A 21,792-nucleotide genomic window follows, 5' to 3' on the forward strand; every position below is an offset into this window, starting at 1 on the left:
CAGCAGACAGTCAGTATCTTTAAAACATGCAGACTGAGGAGTCAGGTATCAAACCACCGACCTACTGATAATGCTCCTGATCCACAGAGCTTCCACATGAAGTTAAGACGTTGTTAGCTAGTGTTGTTGTAATTCCTGCACATGCTCAGTAGAGTCTGTCTTACACTGAACTACTCTCCTGAGACTGAAAAACATCCTTCCTTACTCCTTTCCTTACTTCATTCCTCCCTCCTTCCTTCCTTCCTTCCTTTTCCCTTTCCTTCCTTCCTTCCTTACTCCTTTCCTTCCTTCATTCCTCCCTCCCTCCTTACTCCTTTCCTTCCTTCCTTCCTTTCCTTCCTTCCTTCCTTCCTTCCTTCTTCCTTCCTTCCTTCCTTCCTTCCTTCCTTCCTCACTTCCTTCCTTTCCTTCATTCCTCCCTCCTTCCTTCCTTCCTTCCTTCCTTCCTCCCTCCATCCTTCCTCCCTTCCTTTCCTTCCTTACTCCTTTCCTTCCTTCGTTCCTTCCTCCCTTCCTTCCTTCCTTACTCTTTTCTTTCCTTCATTCCTCCCTCTTTACTCATTTCCTTCCTCCCCTCCCTCCCTCCTCCTAGGCCTTTCCTTTCTTCCTTCTTTCCTTCCTTCCTTCCTCTTTTTCCTCCCTCCCTCCTTATTCCTTTCCTTCCTTCCTTCCTTCCTTCCTCATTCCTTCTTCCTTCTTTCCTCCCCTTCCTTCCTCTGTCCTTCCTGACCTGAGGACAACAGGAGGGTTAATAACAGTAAAACAGGAGTAAGATATATGTGACTTTTGGTAATGTATTGTTGGTTATTGGACTCTGCACACGAGATTTATTATCAATATTTAAAATAATTAAACAGTAAACTGGAGCCACTGTGACTTTAATCGCACCATTTGGGATTATTATTATAAAAATGACTCGTCTAGTATTTCTAATGTGTAAAATTACTGAGTCAATAAAATTGTAATTTACTCAGTATTACAGTATTCTCAGTATGAACATGCCTCACATTAGAGCACATTATTATATTTATTGATTAATCCGCCAGTTATTTTCTCAATAAATCATTCAGGTTATAAAATGTCAGAGAAATAGAGAAAATTGGCACAATTGCAATTAAAGTTCCAAGCTGATGTCTGTAAAGCTTGTTCATTATTTATTGAGACAGAATCTGGATCAGCATAACATATATAGTACATACAGACAGATAATGTAATATACTGTATAATACACACACACACACACACACACACACACACACACACACACACACACACACACACACACACACACATACATAAATGGAGTTGAATTAACCCTTTATTGGGCAAATAATTATATTTGGTAAACTTATGTAAATATCACAAAATATCCTTCCTTCCTTCCTTCCTTCCTTCCTTCCTTTCCTTTCTCCCTGCCTTCTTTCTTCCTTCCTCTTTTCTTTTCTCCCTCCCTCGTTCCTTATTTCCTCCGTCCTTCCTTCCTTTCCTTCCTTCCATCTGTCCTCCCTCCCTCCCTCCCTCCTTCTCTCCTCCCTTCCTTCTTTCCTTCCTCCGTCCTTCCTTCCTTCCTTTCCTTACTTCCATCTGTTCTTCCTCCCTCCCTCCTTCTCTCCTCCCTTCCTTCTTCCCTTCCTCCATCCCCTTTCTTCTTCCTTCCTTCCTTCCTTCTTTCTTCCTTCCTCCTCCCTCCCTCCTTCTCTCTTTCTTTCCTCCCCCCTACCTACCTTCCTTCCTTCCTTCTTTCTCCGCCCCTTCCTTCCTTTCCTTCTCTCCCTTCCTTCCCTCCCTCCATCTTTCCTTCCTTCCTTCCTCCCTTCCCTTCTTTTCCTCGTCCTTCCTTCCTTTCCTTCCTCCCTCCCTTCCTTCCTTCCTTCCATCTTTCCTTCCTCCCTTCATCCCTTCCTTTCAATGAGTGTCCTATAAAGGGTTAAATCAGATTAACAAGCAAACAAATGGAAAATGAGATAGATTAATAATGATGTGATTAATAGTAATGGCTGCAATGATAATAAACATATAATTAGATGAATCAGAAGGTAATGGAAGTCGTCCTCGGTGTGTCTTCAGGTCATAACTGGGTCAGTACAGGTTCATCAGTGTGTCTGATCCACTTCAATATTATTGATCATCAGAGCGGCTGATTATCATTTCAGTTCTACAGTAAACTCTAGAGCAGTGGTTCTCTACCTTCTTTAAGCGATTTACCCCCTGTGAAATATTTGATCAGCAAAGTACATAAAACACTTGTCATCAGTGTCTGGTTTTGCATTCTCTTGAACTATTTGGAAATAAAAGATATAAAAAAAATAAACTAAAGAAGAAAAAAGAACAACTAATTAACCCTTCCTGTTGTCCTCCAGTCAAGTGAGGAAGGAAACGAAGAAGGAAAAGGAGGGAGGGAGGGAGGGAGGGAGGGAGGGAGGGAAGAAGGAAGGGAAGAAGGAAAGGAGGGAGGAGGAAGGAAAGGAAGAAGGAAAGGAAGGAGGGAGGGAAGGAGGGAAAAAGGAAGGGAAGACGGAAAGGGAGGGAGGGAGGAAGGAAGGAAGGAAGGAAAGAAGGAGGGAGGAGGGAGAAGGGAAGAAGGAAAGGATGGAGGAAGGAAAGGAGGGAGGGAAGAAGGAAGGGAGGAAGGAAGGAAAGGAGGAAGGGAAGGAAGTAAGGAAAGAAGGAGGGAGGGAGGGAGAAGGGAAGAAGGAAAGGATGGATGAAGAAAGGAGGAGGGAAGAAGAAGGGAAGGAAGGAAGGGAAGTAAGTAAGGAAAGAAGGAGGGAGGGAGGGAGAAGGGAAGAAGGAAAGGATGGAGAAGGAAAGGAGGGAGGGAAGAAGGAAGGGAAGAAGGAAGGACAGAAGGAAGGCAGAAAGGGAAGAAATAATGAAGGAAAGAGGAAAGGAAAGGAAGGAAGAAGAAAAATAATGAAGTTAGATATAATAAAGATGTATGCACTTAAAAATAATTATCAACGTCTTTTAAGGATTATCATAAAGATTCATGAACTCAACTGCTGATAAATAATCATGTCATTTTAAAGGTTGTTTGAATTGTTGCTACTTTTTAAAATATATATATATCTTTAAAATCTCATGGACCCCCTGGAGTGCCTTCAAGTACCCTCATTTGAGAACCACTGCTCTCTAGACCCGGAGGAAAGTGGCACCTTTAATAAGATATATAGATACATAATCATTCATTTGACTTAAAGGTATTACTGCTGAGTTTGTCTTTGCTGTAGTTCATTGCTAGCTGAGCTGTATTGTGTGTAAAATACTCAGTAATCATCTTTAGCTGGCTTTTATTTTTTTTATTTTTTGCTTCTTCAGTCTGTTGTCAGCGTTTGTCAGCGTGGGTGAATCAACATACAGTACAGAGATCATTACTTTTTATACAAGAGTAGAAGAAGAAATCTCACATAAGGTGGAAGCTGAAACTTTGACATGATGCAGAGATTCTGTACAGGACTGAAATGTCTTTGTTGTAGCTCTGAAAATGACACAATCTACTATTTATCTATTCATTTTTTACATTTTCACTTCCTCCCTTTGTTTGCTGTGATCAGCTGATGGCATCAATCACAGAGAGGCTGAGCTAGGAAAAAGAAAAGGGGGAGAAGGTGATGGGAGGGAGAGCAGAGAAGAATAGAAAAGGTAAATAAGGAAAGACTGGAGGAGGAAGGAAGTGATTGGAAAAGAGGAGGTGATGGATGAGAGGAGGAGGAAAAGAAAAAAAAAAGGAAAGAGAAGAAGAAGAAGAAGAAGAAGAAGAAGGGTGCGAATTGGCAGAGAGGAGATGAGAGCAGAGAGAAAGAGATGTTTCTTTTCCGTCTGTCCGGTGGCTAACCTGATTAGCTTAGCAACGCCATGAGGCCAGATCCGGCTGCTCTGCTCTGGGAACACACACACACACACACACACACACACACACACACCGATACACACACACACACACACATTCACACACACACACACATTCACACACACACACACACACAAGCAGCAATCAATACACATCTGCACACGCTCATATGAATGCACACTGCTTTCTAACAACACACACACACACACACACACACACACACACAGAGTAATGTGCAGACTTGTGATGCTCTGCTCTCTGCTCTCACACACACATACACACACACACACACACACACACACACACACACACACACACACACACACACACACACACAGTAGTTACAAACAGCACTGTAAAACCCCCGTGTGTTTGTAGATAATGTGCAGTGACCAGCAGAAGAACATCATGTTCCTCTCTGCAGCTGCTGTCGGGTGTGTGGAAGGATTGTAGAGTAGCTCGGCTAATTTAAAAATCATACATGCATATAGTTTAGTCTACAGGAAGGAAGACCGTAGGAACATGGATAAAATGCAAACTGGTGTCCAGCTGATTTTAAATATACTGTTTTATTGTGTAATACTGAATCAGCTCCCTCCCACCTACCTTCTTTCCTTCCTTCCTTCCTTCCTTCCTTCCTTCCTTCCTTCCTTCCTTCCTTCCTTCCCTCCTTCCTCCCTCCTACCTTCTTTCCTTCCTTCCTTCCTTCCTTCCTCCCTCCCTCCTACCCTCCTTCCTTCCTTCCTTCCTTCTTTTGTCAGTCCTTCCTTCCTTCCTTCTTTCGTCCTTCCTTCCTTCTTTCCCTCCTACCTTCCTTCCTTCCTCCCTCCTTCCTTCTTTCCTTCCTCCCTCCTCTCCAACCTTCCTTCTTTTGTCCGTCCTTCCTTCCTTCCCTCCTACCTTCCTTCCTTCCTCCCTCCTTCCTTCTTTCCTTCCTTCCTTCCTCCCTCCCTCCTACCTTCCTTCTTTTGTCCGTCCTTCCTTCCTTCCCTCCTACCTTCCTTCCTTCCTCCCTCCTTCCTTCTTTCCTTCCTTCCTTCCTCCCTCCCTCCTACCTTCCTTCTTTTGTCCGTCCTTCCTTCCTTCCCTCCTACCTTCCTTCCTTCCTTCCTCCCTCCTTCCATCCTTCCTCCCTTCCTCCTTTCTTTCCTTCTTCCTCCCTTCCATCCTTCCCTCCTACCTTCCTTCCTTCCTCCTTCCTCCTTCCTCACTTCCTTTCCTTCTTTCCTTCCTCCCTCCTTTCCTTCCTTCTTCCTCCCTTCCATCCTTCCTTCCTCCCTCCTTTCCTTCCTTGACTTGAGGACAACAGGAGGGTTAGGTCCATCTCTTAAGTTTATTTTTCCCTGTATTGTTCTCTAAACTCTACCTGTCTCCCTCGGCGTGTTTAATTGGGTTAAAGTCGCTGGAACAGATGAGTCTTTGGCTCCGTTGGTGCTGAATAGATTTCTGAAGCTCTGCTCTCTGAATATTGTGCACATTGCTCTCTGTTAATTAAATAAAAACAGAGGAAAGTTAGAAGATTTGAGGGAGGACAGAAGGAAGGAAAGAGAGAGGAAGGAAAGAAAGAGAGAAGGAGGGAGGAAGGACAGAAGGAAGGAAGGAAGGGAGGAAAGAGAGAGGAAGAAAGAAAGAGAGAAGGAGGGAGGAAGGACAGAAGGAAGGAAGGAAGGGAGGAAAGAGAGAGGATGAAAGAAAGAGAGAAGGAGGGAGGAAGGACAGAAGGAAGGAAGGAAGGGAGGAAACAGAGAGGAAGGAAAGAAAGAGAGAAGGAGGGAGGAAGGACAGAAGGAAGGGAGGAAAGAGAGAGGAAGGAAAGAAAGAGAGAAGGAGGGAGGAAAGACAGAAGGAAGGAAGGGAGGAAAGAGAGAAGGAGGATGCAGCTGATTCCCTCTGATTCTCTCATTTTCTTCTTCTTCTGCTCCACCTTCCACGACTTCAGCTTTTCCCTCCTCATCAACTATAGCTGAGATTTTCTCGTCTTCGTCACCTCCTTCCGCTCTTTTCTCCTCTGGCAGTTTTCTCTCGGCTGCACCACATCTGCTCCCTCATTTTCCACATTCAGCCTCTCTCACTCCCTCTTTCCCTCCTCCTCCTCCTCCTCCTCCCTCCTTCCTCCTCGGTCTCTCTGCTTCCTCTTGATTGTCGATAAATTGAGCTTCTCCTCCACTGCAACTCCTCCCATTCCCCCTTCCACTTTCTGTCCTCCTGGCTTGATAGAAAAACATCACATTTGTTTGGGTGTTATTCCTCCTCTTCCTCCTCCTCCTCCTCCTCCTCCTCCTCCTCTTCCTCCTTTTTTGTATGCTCGAATATTTGGTTGTCCGACAAGCCCTTGTCCTTTTGTTCCTTTGATTAAAGTTTAAACATGAGCTGCACCTCTCACCTCCACTCTGGTAAAAATAGAGAAAAGAGGCTGTTAATTATTAATCTAGGGGCGCACTTTACTGCTTTGCACCTTGCATAATCCTCACCGCTACACTCCTCACCGCCGCCATCATCATCATCATCATCATCATTACCACCACCATCATCATCATCATCAATCTGTGCGGTGTGGCTTTCACAGCTGAGAGTATCTGAGTCATGTAGGAGAAGAAGAAAACCACCGCTGGGTTTGTATTGAGTTTCATGAAGAGAGCTTGATTTACTCTCATGAGCTACTGTAGTTTTATTCATTATTCATTTCTGCACTTTAGGTTAAAGTCTGTGTGAAGTCAGAATAAATATGTGTTCTGAGTTTGACATACCACAGAAACGTGTGTTGTTAACCACCCTGCCAAATTTGAATGATTAAAAAAAAAACACCAAATATATGAAATTAGGCTTCGAAGTTGCGTAAAACTCAGCCTCTTTTTTTCTTCTACCAAACGCTGAAACCCCGCCCCCTACCAAGTGTCACCTGTCAATCAAAGTCACCACCTCTACCAGAAACATGGAGGCTACGTCTGAGAGCTTTCTGCTGCTAGCTCAGCTGCTAACTCGGTGGCTAGCTCAGCGGCTAGCTCGGTGGCTAACTCAGCTAACTGGCTAACTGTAGACTGTAGTAGTAGTAGTGTGTGCTGAATGTATTTATACCTCTACAGCAGCAGGGACGGGTTTATGCTTATTTTCAGACAACCCATAGCAACACCCATAGCAACCAAAGCTACCAGTGGACAGCCATTTGCAAGCATGTGCAAACAACCTGACGTCAGTTTGATGGGGAAGTAGGCGTGATGTTGCAATCAGAGCATTCACAGCATTCAGGCTTTTATTTTGAAGGTTGGAATTTTTCATATGTTCATGTCAAATTTTGGAACTTAAACAATATATTATCTGACATTATAACAGTCTACACATTACATTAAATCCCCAAAAAGCACGATATGCCCCTTTAACAAACACAGTCTATAAATGCTTCAGCCATGTCATGTTTTTGATATAATAGAGCAAAAACTAAAGCGAGTTAATTTAAAAGTAACTTTATAACAGAATTAGTCTCGTTCTGACAACTTTTAAGCCACTTATCCCGGCAGTGTCGAGGAGTGTGTCTCTGCATATATTAAGTATGTATGTGGGGATTTGTTCTGTTATTAATTCTCTAAAGATACAAAGATACAGACAGAACCAGTGATAAATGGAGAGGGGGGGGGGGGGCCGAGAGAGAGAGAGAGAGAGAGAGAGAGAGACGCATCGCTCCAAAAGCCTGTTTATGTGTTCATCTATCAGGCGGAGACACTGCTGTTCATCTGTATGCAGATAAGCAGGGCTCATTACTGAGACCATTAATAACACACACACACACACACACACACACACACACACACAGTTTCTTAGTTTGGCTGACTCAGGGTAAATGGATGAGAGGAGCAGGAGGATGAAGGAGATGAGCAGTGATTCCCTCTGAGCAGATTTCCACTAGATACTATAAGCAGGAAGTGGTTGATTTCTCAGTGTGGTTAACCCTCCTGTTGTCCTCGAGTCAAGGAAGGAAGGGAGGAAGGATGGAAGGAAGAAGGAAGGAAAGGAGGCAGGAAGGATGGAAGGGAGGAAGAAAGAAGGAAAGGAGGGAGGTAGGACGACTGAGGAAAGACAGAAGGAAGGAAGGAAGGAAGAGAGGAAGAAAGAAGGAAAGGAGGGAGGGAAGGAAGGAAAGGAGGGTGGAAGGAACAACGCAGGAAAGAAGGAAGGAAGGAAGGTAGGAGGGAGGGAGGAAAGAAGGAAGGAAAAGAGGAAGGAAGGACAGATGGAAGGAAGGGAGGAAGAAGGACGGAAAGGAGGAAGAAAGAAGGAAAGGAGGGAGGTAGGACGACTGAGGAAAGACAGAAGGAAGGAAGAGAGGAAGAAAGAAGGAAAGGAGGGAGGGAAGGAAGGAAAGGAGGGTGGAAGGAACAACGCAGGAAAGAAGGAAGGAAGGAAGGTAGGAGGGAGGGAAGAAAGAAGGAAGGAAAAGAGGAAGGAAGGACAGATGGAAGGAAGGATGGAAGGGAGGAAGAAGGAAGGAAAGGAGACAGGAAGGATGGAAGGGAGGAAGAAAGAAGGAAAATAGGGAGGTAGGAAGGAAAGAAGGACAGAGGAAAGAAAGAAGAATGGAAGTGAGGAAGAAGAAGGAAAAGAGGAAGGAAGGAAGGACAGAAGGAAGGAAGGGAGGAAGGAAAGAGGGAACAGCTGTAATCGTATTTGCTTGAGGAGGAACTTTTAACAGCAGATATCAGGAACCCAATGAAAGGATAACGTTTCTTCATCAAACCTACTTCCACTCACTGAACATGTAACTCCTTAAAAAAATGTCTCACACACATACAGTATACGAAGGAAGATTTTAAAAAATGCAGAATTGTAAAAAAAAAAAAAAAAAAAAAGAGTCATAAATCTTTTAGTAGTATCTTTTTAATCTCATCTTCACCTCTCCACAACCTTCTGTGTTCCCTCCTGGATTCCTACTCTCTACTCTACTGCCAGCTGTTTCAATGTGAGTGTGTTCTCTTTCTCAGTACTCTCCTCCTCTCTGTGGCTTTAACCTTTCTGTCGTCCTCCCGGGTCAAACTGACCCCGTCTGTTTTGACTGTTCCTTCCTCCCTTCCTTCTTTCCATCTGTCCTTCCTCCCTCCTTCTCTCTTTCCTCCCTTCCTTCCTTCCTTCTTTCCTCTGTCCTTCTTTCCTTCCTTCCTCCCTTCCTTCCTTCCTCTTTTCCTTTTTCCCTCCCTCCCTCCTACCTTCCTTCCTTCCTTTCCATCCTCCCTCCTTCATTCTCTCCTTCCTCCCTTCCTCCTTTCCTCCCTCCCTCCCTTTCCCCCTCTCTCCCTCCCTCCCTCCTTCCCTCCTTCCTACCTTCCTTCCTTCCTCCTTTCCTCCCTCCTTCTTTCCTCCCTCCTTTCCTTCCTTCTTCCTCTCGTCCTTCCTTGACTCGAGGACAACAGGAGGGTTAAGTTCTAAGCCCATCATTTCCTACTAAAACTATATTTACCTCTTCAGTATGAACCAACAGGTCTTTTATAGCTCAGGTATATAGAGGAGGGGGTAGTTATGGGTTTGCTACCATGGTTCTGGACGCAAAGGCAAAAAATGAAAACAGGAAGTGTTTCCAGGAATGAGAGAAGCGCTGAGACAAGTGTATCACATGTCAAGTAGAGAGAGATTACACTGAAAGATAATGACTTTTATTTTGGCGGGGTGCTCCTTCACTTTCATATTAGGAGATAAAAAAAGCTTAATCATTTGTGTGTGTGTGTGTGTGTGTGTGTGTGTGTATGTGTGTGTGTGTGTGTGTGTGTGTGTGTGTGTGTGTGTGTGTGTGTGTGTATGTGTGTGTGTGTGTGTGTGTGTGTGTATGTGTGTGTGTGTGTGTGTGTGTGTGTGTGTGTGTGTGTGTGTGTGTGTGTGTGTGTGTGTGTGTGTGGCTCATTGATGTGTTTTTAATAGTAGGAGCTAAATAAATGGAGCTCTGAGGCTGAAAAGGAATAAAATATCAGACTCTGCTGTGTGGGATCAATTAAGTGATTGTTTTTAGGAGGTTTGATGAGATTTGGATATTTAATCTTAAAATGATGAAGATACATTGTGACTGTTTTATGTTACCAGGCAACAAACAAGCAAAACAGATGATATATTACATTAAGTTATTTATTTATTTAACCTTCCTGTCGTCCTCCCGGGTCAAATTGACCCCATCTCTCTTTTGACTGTTCCTTCCTTCCTTCCTTCCTTCCTTCCTTCTTCCCTCTTTCTTTAATTTTTCCTTCATTCTTCCCCTCCTTCACTCTTTCTTTGCTCCCTCCTCCTTCCATACTCCTTCTCTCACTTCCTTCCTTCCTTCCATCCTTCCTTCCTTTTATCCTTCCTTCCTTCCTTTCCCTCTTCTTTTCCTTCCTCCCTCCCTCGTTACTCCTTTCCTTTCCTTTCCTTTCCTTCTCTCCTTACTTCCTTCCTCTTTTCCTCTCTCCCTCCTTACTCCCTTCCTTCATTCTTTCCTTTCCTTCTCTCCTTCCTTCCTTCCTCCCACCCTCCCTCCTTACTTCTTTCCTCACTTCCTTCCTTCCTTTGTTCCTCCCTCCCTCCCTACCTCCCTCCCTCCTCCTTTCTTTCCTTTTCTTTCCTTTCCTTTCCTTCCTCCCTCCCTCCCTCCTTACTCCTTTCCTTTCCTTCCTTCCTTCCTCCCTCCCTCGTTCCCTCCCTCCTTACTCCTTTCCTTTCCTTCCTTCCTTCCTTCCTTCCTTCCTTCCTTCCTTCCTTCCTTGACCTGAGGACAACAGGAGGGTTAAAACCTCAGAAAACACATTGAGGGAGAAGAGATTTAAAAATAACCCTAAAAACCAGCAAAATAAGGACTTCACGATGATAAATGTCTTTTCATTCAGAGCAAATCACCTGCTGCTGCTGCTTCCTGCAAATTATCAGAGGAACAAGGAAGTGCTGATCACAGCTCGGAGCGAGAGGAGATGGAGCTTTTTTTCTCATGACTTCATCTCATTCAGCTCATCTCTCCAAGAGTCTTTATGAAAAGTGAAGTCAGACAGATTCATCATTAGATATAGCTTCCACAGCTCTAATTTAAATCCTCTGTTCTCCAGTCGTCCTCGTCCTCCTCGTCCGCCAGCACACAACAAAAAAAGACGCGTTGGGCTAACCGGTGATTACTGGCATTGAGATTATCCGGTAATTGAATATGAGGTAGTATTGGTGGGCCGCCGCTGATGATAGTAATTGAAAAAGAATTAAGAGTAGATTAAAATAAGGTCTCATTTGATCATTTGTCAGAGTTGATTCATGTGGCTGGCTGCGGTGAATTAACAGCCTCAGAATAGCCCCTGAGCTGATTAACATGCCGAGCTGGAAGTTCACAGGATCCCTCACAAACTCGCGTATCTGTAACACTTTGGAAATTGAACGGTCAGGAATGTGAGCTATGAAAATCTCAAGTATGGCCCTTTTTTTTTTTCTTTCTTCTCCCTCTCTCCTGGTATTACATTTAGCTGTAAAGCAGTATTAACCTTCGTTTGGAGCAGCTTTTGTTTCTTTGCTCTATTAAAGGTGACATTCTGCTCTTTTCCAGCTCTGGATTTATATTCTGAGGCTCTGCTGGAGTATCTGTGTCTGATTTACATTTCAAAAAAACTCCTTTTTTATCTTATACTGGCCCTTTATGCAGTTTGATCTGACGGGATGGGGTCATTTTCTAAATGTTTAGACTTCAGTCCTGAATTTTGACTTCCCAAACTTCAAGTTATGGACCTTAGACTCCACATTTAACAGACATCTGACATTATAATGGAATAAAAATGACAGAAAATTATGTAAAAGCATGATTTACACCCTCTTAAATAAGCCTGTTTCTTCTTTATTTTGAATTACGTCTCAGTCAAGTATTAAAGTGGACGTGTCATTCATATTTCCAGCTCTGTATTTATATTCTGGGGCTCAATGGGAATGTATTTGCATGATTTAAAGTTTAAAATTTCCTTATTTATCTTATACTGGCTCTTTATGCAGTTCGATCTGGCGTCATCACACAGTGGAAATAAAGGTAATTTTCTAAATGTTCTGACTGAAGTCCTGAATTTTGACTTCCCAAACCTTAAGCTCCATATTTGACATTATAATAGAAAAAAGTCTTCCTCATTTTGAATTACGCCTCAGTCAAGTATTAAATTTTTACAGCTCTATATTTATATTCTGGGGCTCAATGGGAATATATTTGCATGATTTAAAGTTTAAAGTGTCCTTATTTGTCTTATATTGGCTCTTTATGCATCCCATTAGTTCAGCCTCTGTCTGAAACAGACTGTTTTAGCTCCTGTCTCTTTAAGGCCCGCCTCCTGATGAGCTCGCTCTGTTCTGATTGGTCAGCTTCCTCTGGCTCCGGAGGCTACATAAACAAACTATAGTAGCAGGACTTCACTTATTTTCTTGTTTCTTTCTAAAAAATGAAAACTTCTCAGATACAGTCATATATGTTAAAGCTTATAGTTTGATTAACAGTATGTGGGACAACCTTAGCAACGACCTTAGCAACCAAGATTACATAACAGACATGTGTTTGTGGGCACATATGAACAATCTGACGTCATCATGAGGAGGAAGTAGAGAGAACTTTGGAAACAGAGTATTCAGAGTAAGGCATAAAACATAAAGTGCATCAAGACAGAATGTAAAAGCCACATACAGCAAAATAAAAAGACATTTAAATACGATTAAAACTGTAAAATTAAGCAGCGTGGGTTGAAGCCCTGGCTGCTGTCTTACAGGCATCATTTCTACTTACATTAACTTCATGTTTTGTAACTTTGACCATGTGTAACATAGACATCCAGTATTATAGCAATACCTCAAAGACCTCAAAAAGCACGTCCTCGTTTTAAGTGAGTAAACATTTTATATAATTCACATGAAAACCTGCAGCTGACTGAGTCCCGGCTCACAGGTGACACATTTCTGATGACTCATATTCAGCCAGCAGTAAAAAGCAGCACACAGATGCAGTTTTAAAACATTTGGGATCTGCTCTACATGACGGTGTTTGATAAAATCACCCTGAGGCTCGTCAGCTTCAATCAACCGCTCTCTTTTTCCTGCACAACTGAAATTTTCAAGATGGCCGCTGCCTTGATCCGAAACTATTGGCTTCCGAGCAGCAGTCCACAAACCAATGGGTGACGTCACGGATGTTACGTCCATTTCTTTTATTCAGTCTATGGTTTAAACCCAGCAGCACAACAAATTAACACCATTAACATTAATAACCTGCACAGAGCAATTAGATTAAATGCTATTAGACACCAGTAAAAGTGATCTTAGCAACAGTGCAGCAGTAATATTTATATCACAGTGGAAATAAAAGCTATAAAATATCAAAGAGCTGACTTTGGGGAATTTGGGTAAATCACATTCAGTCATTATTATAATAAAACCAGGTTGAAAGGAGGGAGTTCGGATCAGTTACTAAAACAAACTCACCACTCAGAAGCTCAGCAGATGGAGTTTCTCCCAGATGTCATGAAACTGTAGATTTCTGTTCCTCTGAGCACTTTAAAAGGATTTATTCACACATCAAAGTATGTTTACTGGACCAGCGCGGTGCTTGTGCATATGTTTAAGTCGTGTAAATCCGTCGTGTGTCTCCGGGGGGAACTGTGTGTGAAATCTGATAAACTGCCTCCAGTGATGGCGTCAGTCAGGCTGGAGATGTGAAGTTTGAAAAAGAAAAGAAGAAGAGATGTGGAGTAAGAAGCTAACAGCGCTAGGTTACATTAGCTGCTACACACCTGCATCACTGTCCTAGCTGGTGGTGTTTGAGTTGCATTGTGGGTAATGTAGGCACACTGCCTGTCCATCCGTCATTTACTGTATTATCAGTTATAGGAGTACTGTAACCCTCCTGTTGTCCTCGAGTCAAGGAAGGAAGGAAAGGAGGGAGGGAGGGAAGAAGGAAGGAAGGAAGGAAGGAAGGAAGGAAGGAAGGACGGAAGGAAAGGAGGGAGGGAGGGAGGGAGGGACAGGAGGAAAGAAGGAAGGAAAGGAGGGAGGGAGGTAGAAAGGAAAGAAGGAAGAAGGAAGGAAAGGAAGGGAGGATGGAGGGAGGGAGAGGAGGAAGAAAGGAAGGAAGGAGGGAGGGAGGGGAGGGAGGGAGGTATGAAGGAAGGAAAGAAGGAAGGAAGGAAGGAAGGAAGGGAGGCAGGAAGAAGGAAGGAAGGAAGGGAGGCAGGGAGGGAGGAAGGAAGAAGGAAGGAAGGAAAGGAGGGAGGGAAGAAGGAAGGAAGGAAAGGAGGGAGGGAGGAAGGAAGGAGGAAGGGAGGAAAGGAAAGAAGGAAGGAAGGAAAGAAGGGCGGACAAAGGAAGGAAGGAAGGAAAGGAGGGAGGGAGGACAACAAACCTACAAAAAAATTAAATAAATAAATCCTCAGATCAACTCGTCATTCCAGCCGTCTACTTCCTGATCATTCTTCCCTATCAATCTTTATTTCTCTGTATTTTGTCCCGTGTGATTCGTCCCGCTGCTCCTTCACCCTGCTGCTGGTATGTGATGAGTTAACATGATGGAGGAAACATTAAGTGACTTTGACCTTAACGTTGGAAACAGCAGCTGACAAAACACAACAGCCTCTCCTCTCCTCACGCTGCACGCAGGAGAGGCTGCTCCGGAGCTCCTGATTATAGTAGACAGTCTTCCTCAGCAGGTGGAGGTGAAGGAGACTCAAGTAGATGTGACTTCTGTTTGTTACTTCCTGTCAGTTCAGGCTGCTGTGTGTGTGTGTGTGTGTGTGTGTGTGTGTGTGTGTGTGTGTGTGTGTGTGTGTGTGTGTGTGTGTGTGTGTGTGTGTGTGTGTGTGTGTGTGTGTAGAAGGAAGGAAGGAAGGAAGGAAGGAAGGAAGGAAGGAGGGAGGGAGGGAGAGAGGCAGGGAGGGAGAAAGGAAGGGAAGAAGGAAGGGAGGAAAGGAAAGACGGACGAAAGTGTGTGTCTGTGTGGAAGGAAGGAAAGGAGGGAGGGATTGAGGGAGGGAGGAAGAACGAAGGAAGGAAGGACGGAAGGAAGGAGGGAGGAAGGAAGGAGGGAGGGACGAAGGAAGGACGGACGAATGAATGTGTGTGTGTGTGTGTGTGTGTGTGTGTGTGTGTGTGTGTGTGTGTGTGTGTGTGTGTGTGTGTGTGTGTATATGTGTGTGTGTGTGTGGAGGAATAGATGGATGACACCAGTGACTTTCTGAATTTAATGACACAGCAGCTCTTTGTGCAGCTTGACTGTCTCCAGAGCTGCTTCCAGTGTTATTGTGTGTGTGTGTGTGTGTGTGTGTGTGTGAGTCTGTGTGTGTGTGTGTGTGTGTGTGCGCTGCAGCGAGGAGGAGGCTAATCCAGAGTGACGAGCTCAGGGAAACTCCTCCTCTGAGAACGCTCTTTAATGGACAGATATGGGTCAGTGCTGCCACATAGACTCACTGCAGATAGCCCAGTGTACAGTATACAGTACATCTATAAATATAGTTATATATAAATATAAATATAAATATAAATGGCTTTAAATGGAAACTATGGAATTCCCTGCAGTCTTTTACCTTTTTAAGTGACAACCAAACAGCACAGGTCGGCGTTTTCTGTGAATTTTAAACGAGCAATAACAAGAAGTACATAAGTGATGGTTGAGACGGGTCATAAAATAAAAGTTTCTTAACCCTCCTGTTGTCCTTGAAGGAAGGAAGGGAGGCAGGAAGGAAGGGAGGGAGGAGGAAGGAAGGAAGGGAGAGAGGAGGGAGGAAAGAAGGAAGGGAGGGAAGGAGGGAGGAAGGAAGGAAGGAAGGGAGGAAAGGGAGTGAGGGAGGAAAGGAGGAAAGGAAAGAAGGAAGGGAGGGAGGAAGAAGGAAGGAAGGAAGGGAGGGAGGAAGGAAGGGAAGAAAGGAAAGAAGAAAGGGAGGGAGGCAAGAAGGAAGGGAGGGAGGAAAGAAGGAAGGGAGGGAGGAAGGGGAGAAAAGAGGAAGGAAGGAAAGAAGGAAGGTAGGGGGAGGAAAGAGAGAAGGAGGGAGGGAGAAATAGAGGAAGGGAGGGAAGGAAAGAAGAAGGGAAGGAAAGATGGAGGAAGGAAGGAAAGAAGGAAAGGAGTAAAGAGAGAGGGACGATCACTTGATTGATATTCAGCTTGTTTTCCATGTGAACTGAGAAACAGAGAAGAGACACACTGAGGGATGAGTTTCATATTTACAGCCAAACAATCTGCAGTTTAGAAGAAATAGAAAAGGAGACTCGGTCTGTGTAAAATGCTTGTTGGAGGGTAGAAGGGGGGGGGCTGATATTAGAGGGGAAACACAAAAGACCCCTTCAGGCTGCATAATAACTGATTTTTTTCTTCCAGTTTTCAGTAAAAACTAAAATCAGTGCTTCTACTCTACGTGCTGAAACAAAAGCTTCTTATTTTAAATCTGGAAGTGAGCATTCAGGGAGGGGCAGCGGGGGTGAGGGGGGGGGGGGGGGGCGTGAGAGGGGGCAGATTAGGCTTTATGTTGCCCCATAAACCTCTACATGAACTTAGTGACCTCCCAGATTTCTGTGTGTTCACCTCCCACCCAAAAACTCCCATGATCCTCTCTGCTCCCATGATCCTCTCTGTTCCCATGATCCTCTCTGCTCTGCTCAGCCTGGCTTCTGATTTAAGAATAGTTTATAATCTTTTTTTTTTTTTTATTATATTTTTTATTTATTTTATTCCATTTTGATGTTTTAAATGTTTTTCTGTGTTATTTCTAATATTATCGTCTAATATCAATATATACGTTTCTATACATTTTATCTTCTTTATTAGATTTTATATTGTCTGTATTCGTCTTTTTAATCTCTTTTTTTTAAACCTAGTTTTATTCTAGCTTTTATTAAACTTTATTAAACTCTTTTATTTGTTTATTTGTTTATTTTTTTACTTTTTTTGTCTTTTTAATCTATTTTTAATCTAGTTTTTACCCCAATTTTTAATAAACTTTTTCTCGTATTTATTTTACTTTATTTATTTTTTACATTTTTATTATTCTTACTTCCTCTTCTGGCATTGGTCTCAATTTTTAGTTTTTTTTTTGCAATTTTTTCTTTATTTGTATTAATTTTCTTTCACTTGTTCTGTCTCATTATCAGCTCGTCAATCAACTATGATCGATTGATTAATTGATTGGAGAGGAGAGTTTCTCATTTGTTCCTGTTGTGATTTAATATAATATAATATAATATAATATAATATAATATTACATTTTACTCCACTGCCAGTGTATCATTTTTTTAATAAATATATATATTTTCCGTCTTCATATATATTTTTCCGTCTTCTTCAGTGAGAATAAAGCATGTATCCTTTATGATGAAATATACATAGCTACATAAATATAAAGTGTAGGAGACTAGAGGAGGAATCCCCAGGTGAGAAGATATATTTGCTTTTTGCTTTTTTCATCCTGGTTCAGTTTGACATTTCCTTCTTTCTCTCCTGTCTGTCATTCCTGGTGAAGAGAAGAACCGCTCTCATTATCAGCCCAACACTATCCACTCCTGAATTATGCATCTCTCTCTCTCTCTCTCTCTCTCTCTCTCTCTCTCTCTCTCTCTGTCTCTCTCTCTCTCTCTGTCTCTCTCTGTCTCTCTCTCTGTCTCGCTCTCTCTCTCTCTCTCTCTCTCTCTCTGTCTCTCTCTCTCTCTCTCGTGTTTTGTGTCATCTGGGATTTCTTCTTCTTCTTTTTCTTCTTGTAAAAACTTTGTCTGCCTTGTTGTTAGGGGCGACAGTGATAACCGGTTTTTATGCTCCTGTGTGTGTGTGTGTGTGTGTGTGTGTGTGTGTGTGTAATAAAAGCACTCCTTCCTTCTTTCCTCCCTTCCTTCCTTCCTTCTTTCCTCCCTGCCTCCTACTTTCCTTCCCTCCTTCTTTCCTCCATCCCTCCCTCCCTCCTTCTCTCTTTCTTTCCTCCCCCTACCTTCCACCCTCCCTCCTTCCTTCTTTCCTCCCTCCTACCTTCCTTCCTTCTTTCCTCCCTCCTTCTCTCTTTCTTTCCTCCCCTCTCCATCGGTGCATCCGTAGTGTTTTTAATTCCCTAATTCTATCTCTTATATATGTTAAATAATCGGCTGCAGCGAGATCAAACCTTGATCTGTGTTTAAGTCTCCGTCGAGGTTCAGCTCTGCTCTCACGAACAACCTGACTGACTGATTTAAGCTGCGTTATCTCACACATCCGCTTCAGTGTGAAGCTCCTCTGATGTCACTGTCAAGAGTTTTGTAACTTATGAGAGGAGAGAGGAGGAAGGGGGGGGGGGGGGGGGGAGTGGGGGGGTCTTGTTTCCCTCAGGTAGAGTTGAATTTTCCATTTCCAGAGTGTTTGAGTTGGAGGAAGACAGCTCCGAGTTTAGAGGAGAAGCTTCAGTGTTGATGTTTAGCTGCAGGTGTCGACACGTTTGTTATGTTTGATTTCCCCGTCTGCCGTCTCTCCGCCTCTCTCTCTCTCTCTCTCTCTCTCTCTCTCTCTCTCTCTCTCTCTCTCTCTCTCTCTCTCTCTCTCTCTCTCTCTCTCTCTCTCTCTCTCTCTCTCTCTCTCTCTCTCTTTCTGATGTTTGGGGTTAAACTGGCGGAGCAGCTGTCACGACGGCTGACGATGACGAAGCGGTAAAAATAAAGAGATTTCAAACCAGCGAGACAGACGAGGTTTTTATTCTTCTTATAGTTTGGGTGGATTTACGAGGCGTTTGCACACAGAGAAGATACATTTACAGACAGATGATCTGATGTTCGATGATGTAGTCTTTGTGTTATCTACTTCCTGTCATGTTGACTTTAATACAACTTTGATTTGAAATGTTCGTGATGCTCTCGCAGTCTGAAAGAAAGTCAGATTTAAAAGGAAACACATATGAGTCCACATACAATCATAAAGGAGCAAAATTAAAATATAACAAAGTATAAGCACAGATAATAAATGTTGAGCCACGAGTGTGTTAGTGGATGACTCTCTGTATGTTGGAGGTTGACAGGAAATGGATTTATATCAGTGTCTAATATAAGAGTCAGATTCTTGGCGTGTGGTCTGATGCAGGCAGGAAGGAGATCGAGGTTAAAACACTACACTTAAAAGTTACGATCTGATTGATTTTACCAGAGAAATAAAAGCTGATTGGTAATCATGAAGCCTAAATACGAGAGAATAAACCCATATGTGTTAGAAGATTCGTGGGCTGCTTCATGTCGGTGTAAGATTTGCTTAACCCTCCTGTTGTCCTTGAGTCAAGGAAGGGAGGGAGAAAGATGGAAGGACAGAAGGAGGGAGGGAAGAAGGAAGGAAGGAAAGAAGAAGGAAGGGAGGAAAGGAAAGAAGGAAGGGAGGAAGGAAAGGAAGGAAGGAAGGAAGGAAGGATGGAGGAAGGTAGGAGGGAGGGATAAAGGAAAAGAGAAGGAGAGGAAGGAAGGAAGGAAGGAAGGAAGGATGGAGGAAGGTAGGAGGGAGGGATAAAGGAAAAGAGGAGGAGAGGAAGGAAGGAAAGAAGGACAGAGGAAAGAAAGAGAGAAGAAGGGAGTGAGGAGGGAAGGAAGGAATGAGGGAAAGAAAGAATGAGGGAAGGAAAGATGGATGGGGGAAGAAGGAAGGGAGGAAAGAGAGAGGAATGAGGGAGGGAGGGAAGAAGGAAGGAAGGAAGGAAGGAAGGTAGAGTCAAAACAGATGGGGTCAATTTGACCCGGGAGGACGACAGGAAGGTTAAATATGAATCTTTGTTCTCGTAGTGAGCGTTGTTAGTTCGGTGGTCCAACGCTCCTCAGTGGGCGAGTTAACTTCTGTGATCTTCAGCTGTTTCTCATCTTGGATTCTTTTGTGTTGAAAGTCTTCAGATGTAGTTTCAGGACGAGCTACTATATGGAGGAGGAGGCGAGAATGCAAACTGTGAAAAGACCAAAATGTATAAATTGTGAAAGCAGCAGAAACATATATTACCTGTAAATGTTCTGCATGAACAACTCTTTTAACCCTTCTGTTGTCCTCGAATCAAGGAAGGAAGGGAGGAAGGAGGAAGGAAAGAAGGAAAGGAGGAAGGAAGGAAGGAAGGAAGGGAGGGAGGGAGGAAGAAGGAAGGGAATGAAGGAAGGAAGGGAGGAAGAAGGAAGGAAGGAAGGAAATGAGGGAGGAAGGAAAGATGGAATGAAGGAAGGAAGGTAGGAGGGAGAAAGGAAAAGAGGAAGGAAGGAAAGAAGGACAGAGGAAAGAAGGACAGGAGGAAGGAAGAAAGGGGATGGAGGAAGGAAAGAAGGAAGGGAGGAAAGAGAGAGAGAAAAGTATATAAAAATATGAAATTTAAAATATCTTAATTTTTGTGTATTTTTGGGCCACTTTAGGAAAAAGTCATGAAATTTCAAAATAAAAGACATTTGTGGTGTTTTTACAAGCTGTTAAACCTCGTTCCTCTCCTGCTGCCGGGCTTAATGTTGATCTGGTGATTAAAGCTCTATTGTATTTCTCTCTGTGGATCAATAGAAAGACAAATACCTTTAATATAAACTATTATGGGTCTAATTTGTCTCTATACTCCTTCGCATGGATCTATAGAGAGTCACCAGCTCTATCTCTGCACTGATACAGTTATTACGACTTAAATATAAGTGTTTGCTCCTTTTCTCTCTCCTCTGGTTCAGGATGACAGTTCTCTGAGCAGCGAGGAGGAGGCAGAGATGAGCGAGCCCACATGGCTAGCGGCCGATCTGGGAGCAGCGTCTGACCTGAGCCCGCCGAGCCGAGCAGAGAGGATGCGCCACAGTCCCCAAAACACACACAGCAAGGAGGATGACGGTAAGGAGATCTGCTCTTCTTCTCTTCTTCTCTTCTTCTCTTCTGCTGCTGCTGCTGATGGTCAGAGGAAATGTTGTTCTTCTGGAGCGAAGAAGAACAGATTGAGATGTTTTTTTTGGGAGGATGTTATATGCGTGTTTTACATTGTTGAAGAACCGCATCCTTTCCTACTACTCGTACTAACTCTGACGTCATGTGAAGTATGTAGTGTGTTTCAACTGTGTAGTATGTGATTTAGAGTATGTGAGAAGTTCCTGGATGGTTTACTAGATTCTCCAGAAATGCAGAGTATGCATCAAGAGCTGACTACTCACACTCACATTACCCCAAGATGCAACGCTACTACTCACACTCACATTACCCAAGATGCAACGCTACTACTCATACTCACATTACCCAAGATGCAACGCTACTACTCACACTCACATTACCCAAGATGCAATGCAACTTCTGAAAAAAAAAACAAAATACAAACGTTACAGGTAGCTACAGCGAGGGTATGTTCGCTTCCTGTTTTCAAAATAAGAGCACCAATTCTATCGTTATGGTTTTCTTAATAATAAAAGGTAATGGGTGTTATTATTGTTATTTGGACAAATTAGCGTCACATTGTGGATCTAAAGGGCTACTTTACTTTCTTCCTAAAAAGGTTAGAAATGTGGATAAAGTGGTTTATTTACAGAGTTAGAGCTAAAATTAAATGATGATTTCAGCTCGGGTAGGAACCAAATGCATTGTGGGTAATCGTGTAGTTTACTACAGTGGTAAACGGTCTGCTTACTATCTGGTCCTTTAGTGTGTAGTATAGAAGTATGTAGTATAGAAGTATGTAGTTGCACTCTATTCGACTGCCGACTAGAAGGAACAGGGTCAGTGCTCTTAATGTGGTAGTCTTGTAAAGTTTGTATTTTTTACCAAAGTAATCTCAGAGCAAAGTCCAGAAACTAATGAGTCACCTTTTCATGGAGGCGAGCCGCTCCCAGCTGGGAAGGCTAGCTAGCTAGCTAGCAGGATTAGCATCTGACTGGTGCTGAAAGTCTGGATCAGTCGAGGCTCTGAAACAACTTCTTTTTTTTTGGGGATGGTTCTGCTTTCAGTCGAGAGTTACTGACTGAATGTGCTTAACCCTCCTGTTGTCCTCGAGTCGAGGAGGGAGGGAGGGGAGGGAGGGAGGGAG

The 21,792-nt window shown here is 43.3% G+C and overlaps 1 protein-coding gene across 1 annotated transcript in view; it reads left to right on the forward strand.

Moving 5' to 3' along the window:
• The window catches only part of LOC128356774 (nucleolar protein 4-like), a 158,160-nt gene that overhangs the window by 31,737 nt on the left and 104,631 nt on the right, over window positions 1-21,792 (forward strand). The window contains exon 3 of the mRNA XM_053316903.1: window positions 20,462-20,615. Within this exon, the coding sequence (XP_053172878.1) occupies window positions 20,462-20,615 (154 nt within the window). The remainder of the gene's footprint in view (window positions 1-20,461; window positions 20,616-21,792) is intronic.

The sequence above is a fragment of the Scomber japonicus genome, chromosome 4 (assembly GCF_027409825.1).
Source record: "Scomber japonicus isolate fScoJap1 chromosome 4, fScoJap1.pri, whole genome shotgun sequence".
Classification (NCBI taxonomy): Eukaryota; Metazoa; Chordata; class Actinopteri; order Scombriformes; family Scombridae; genus Scomber; species Scomber japonicus.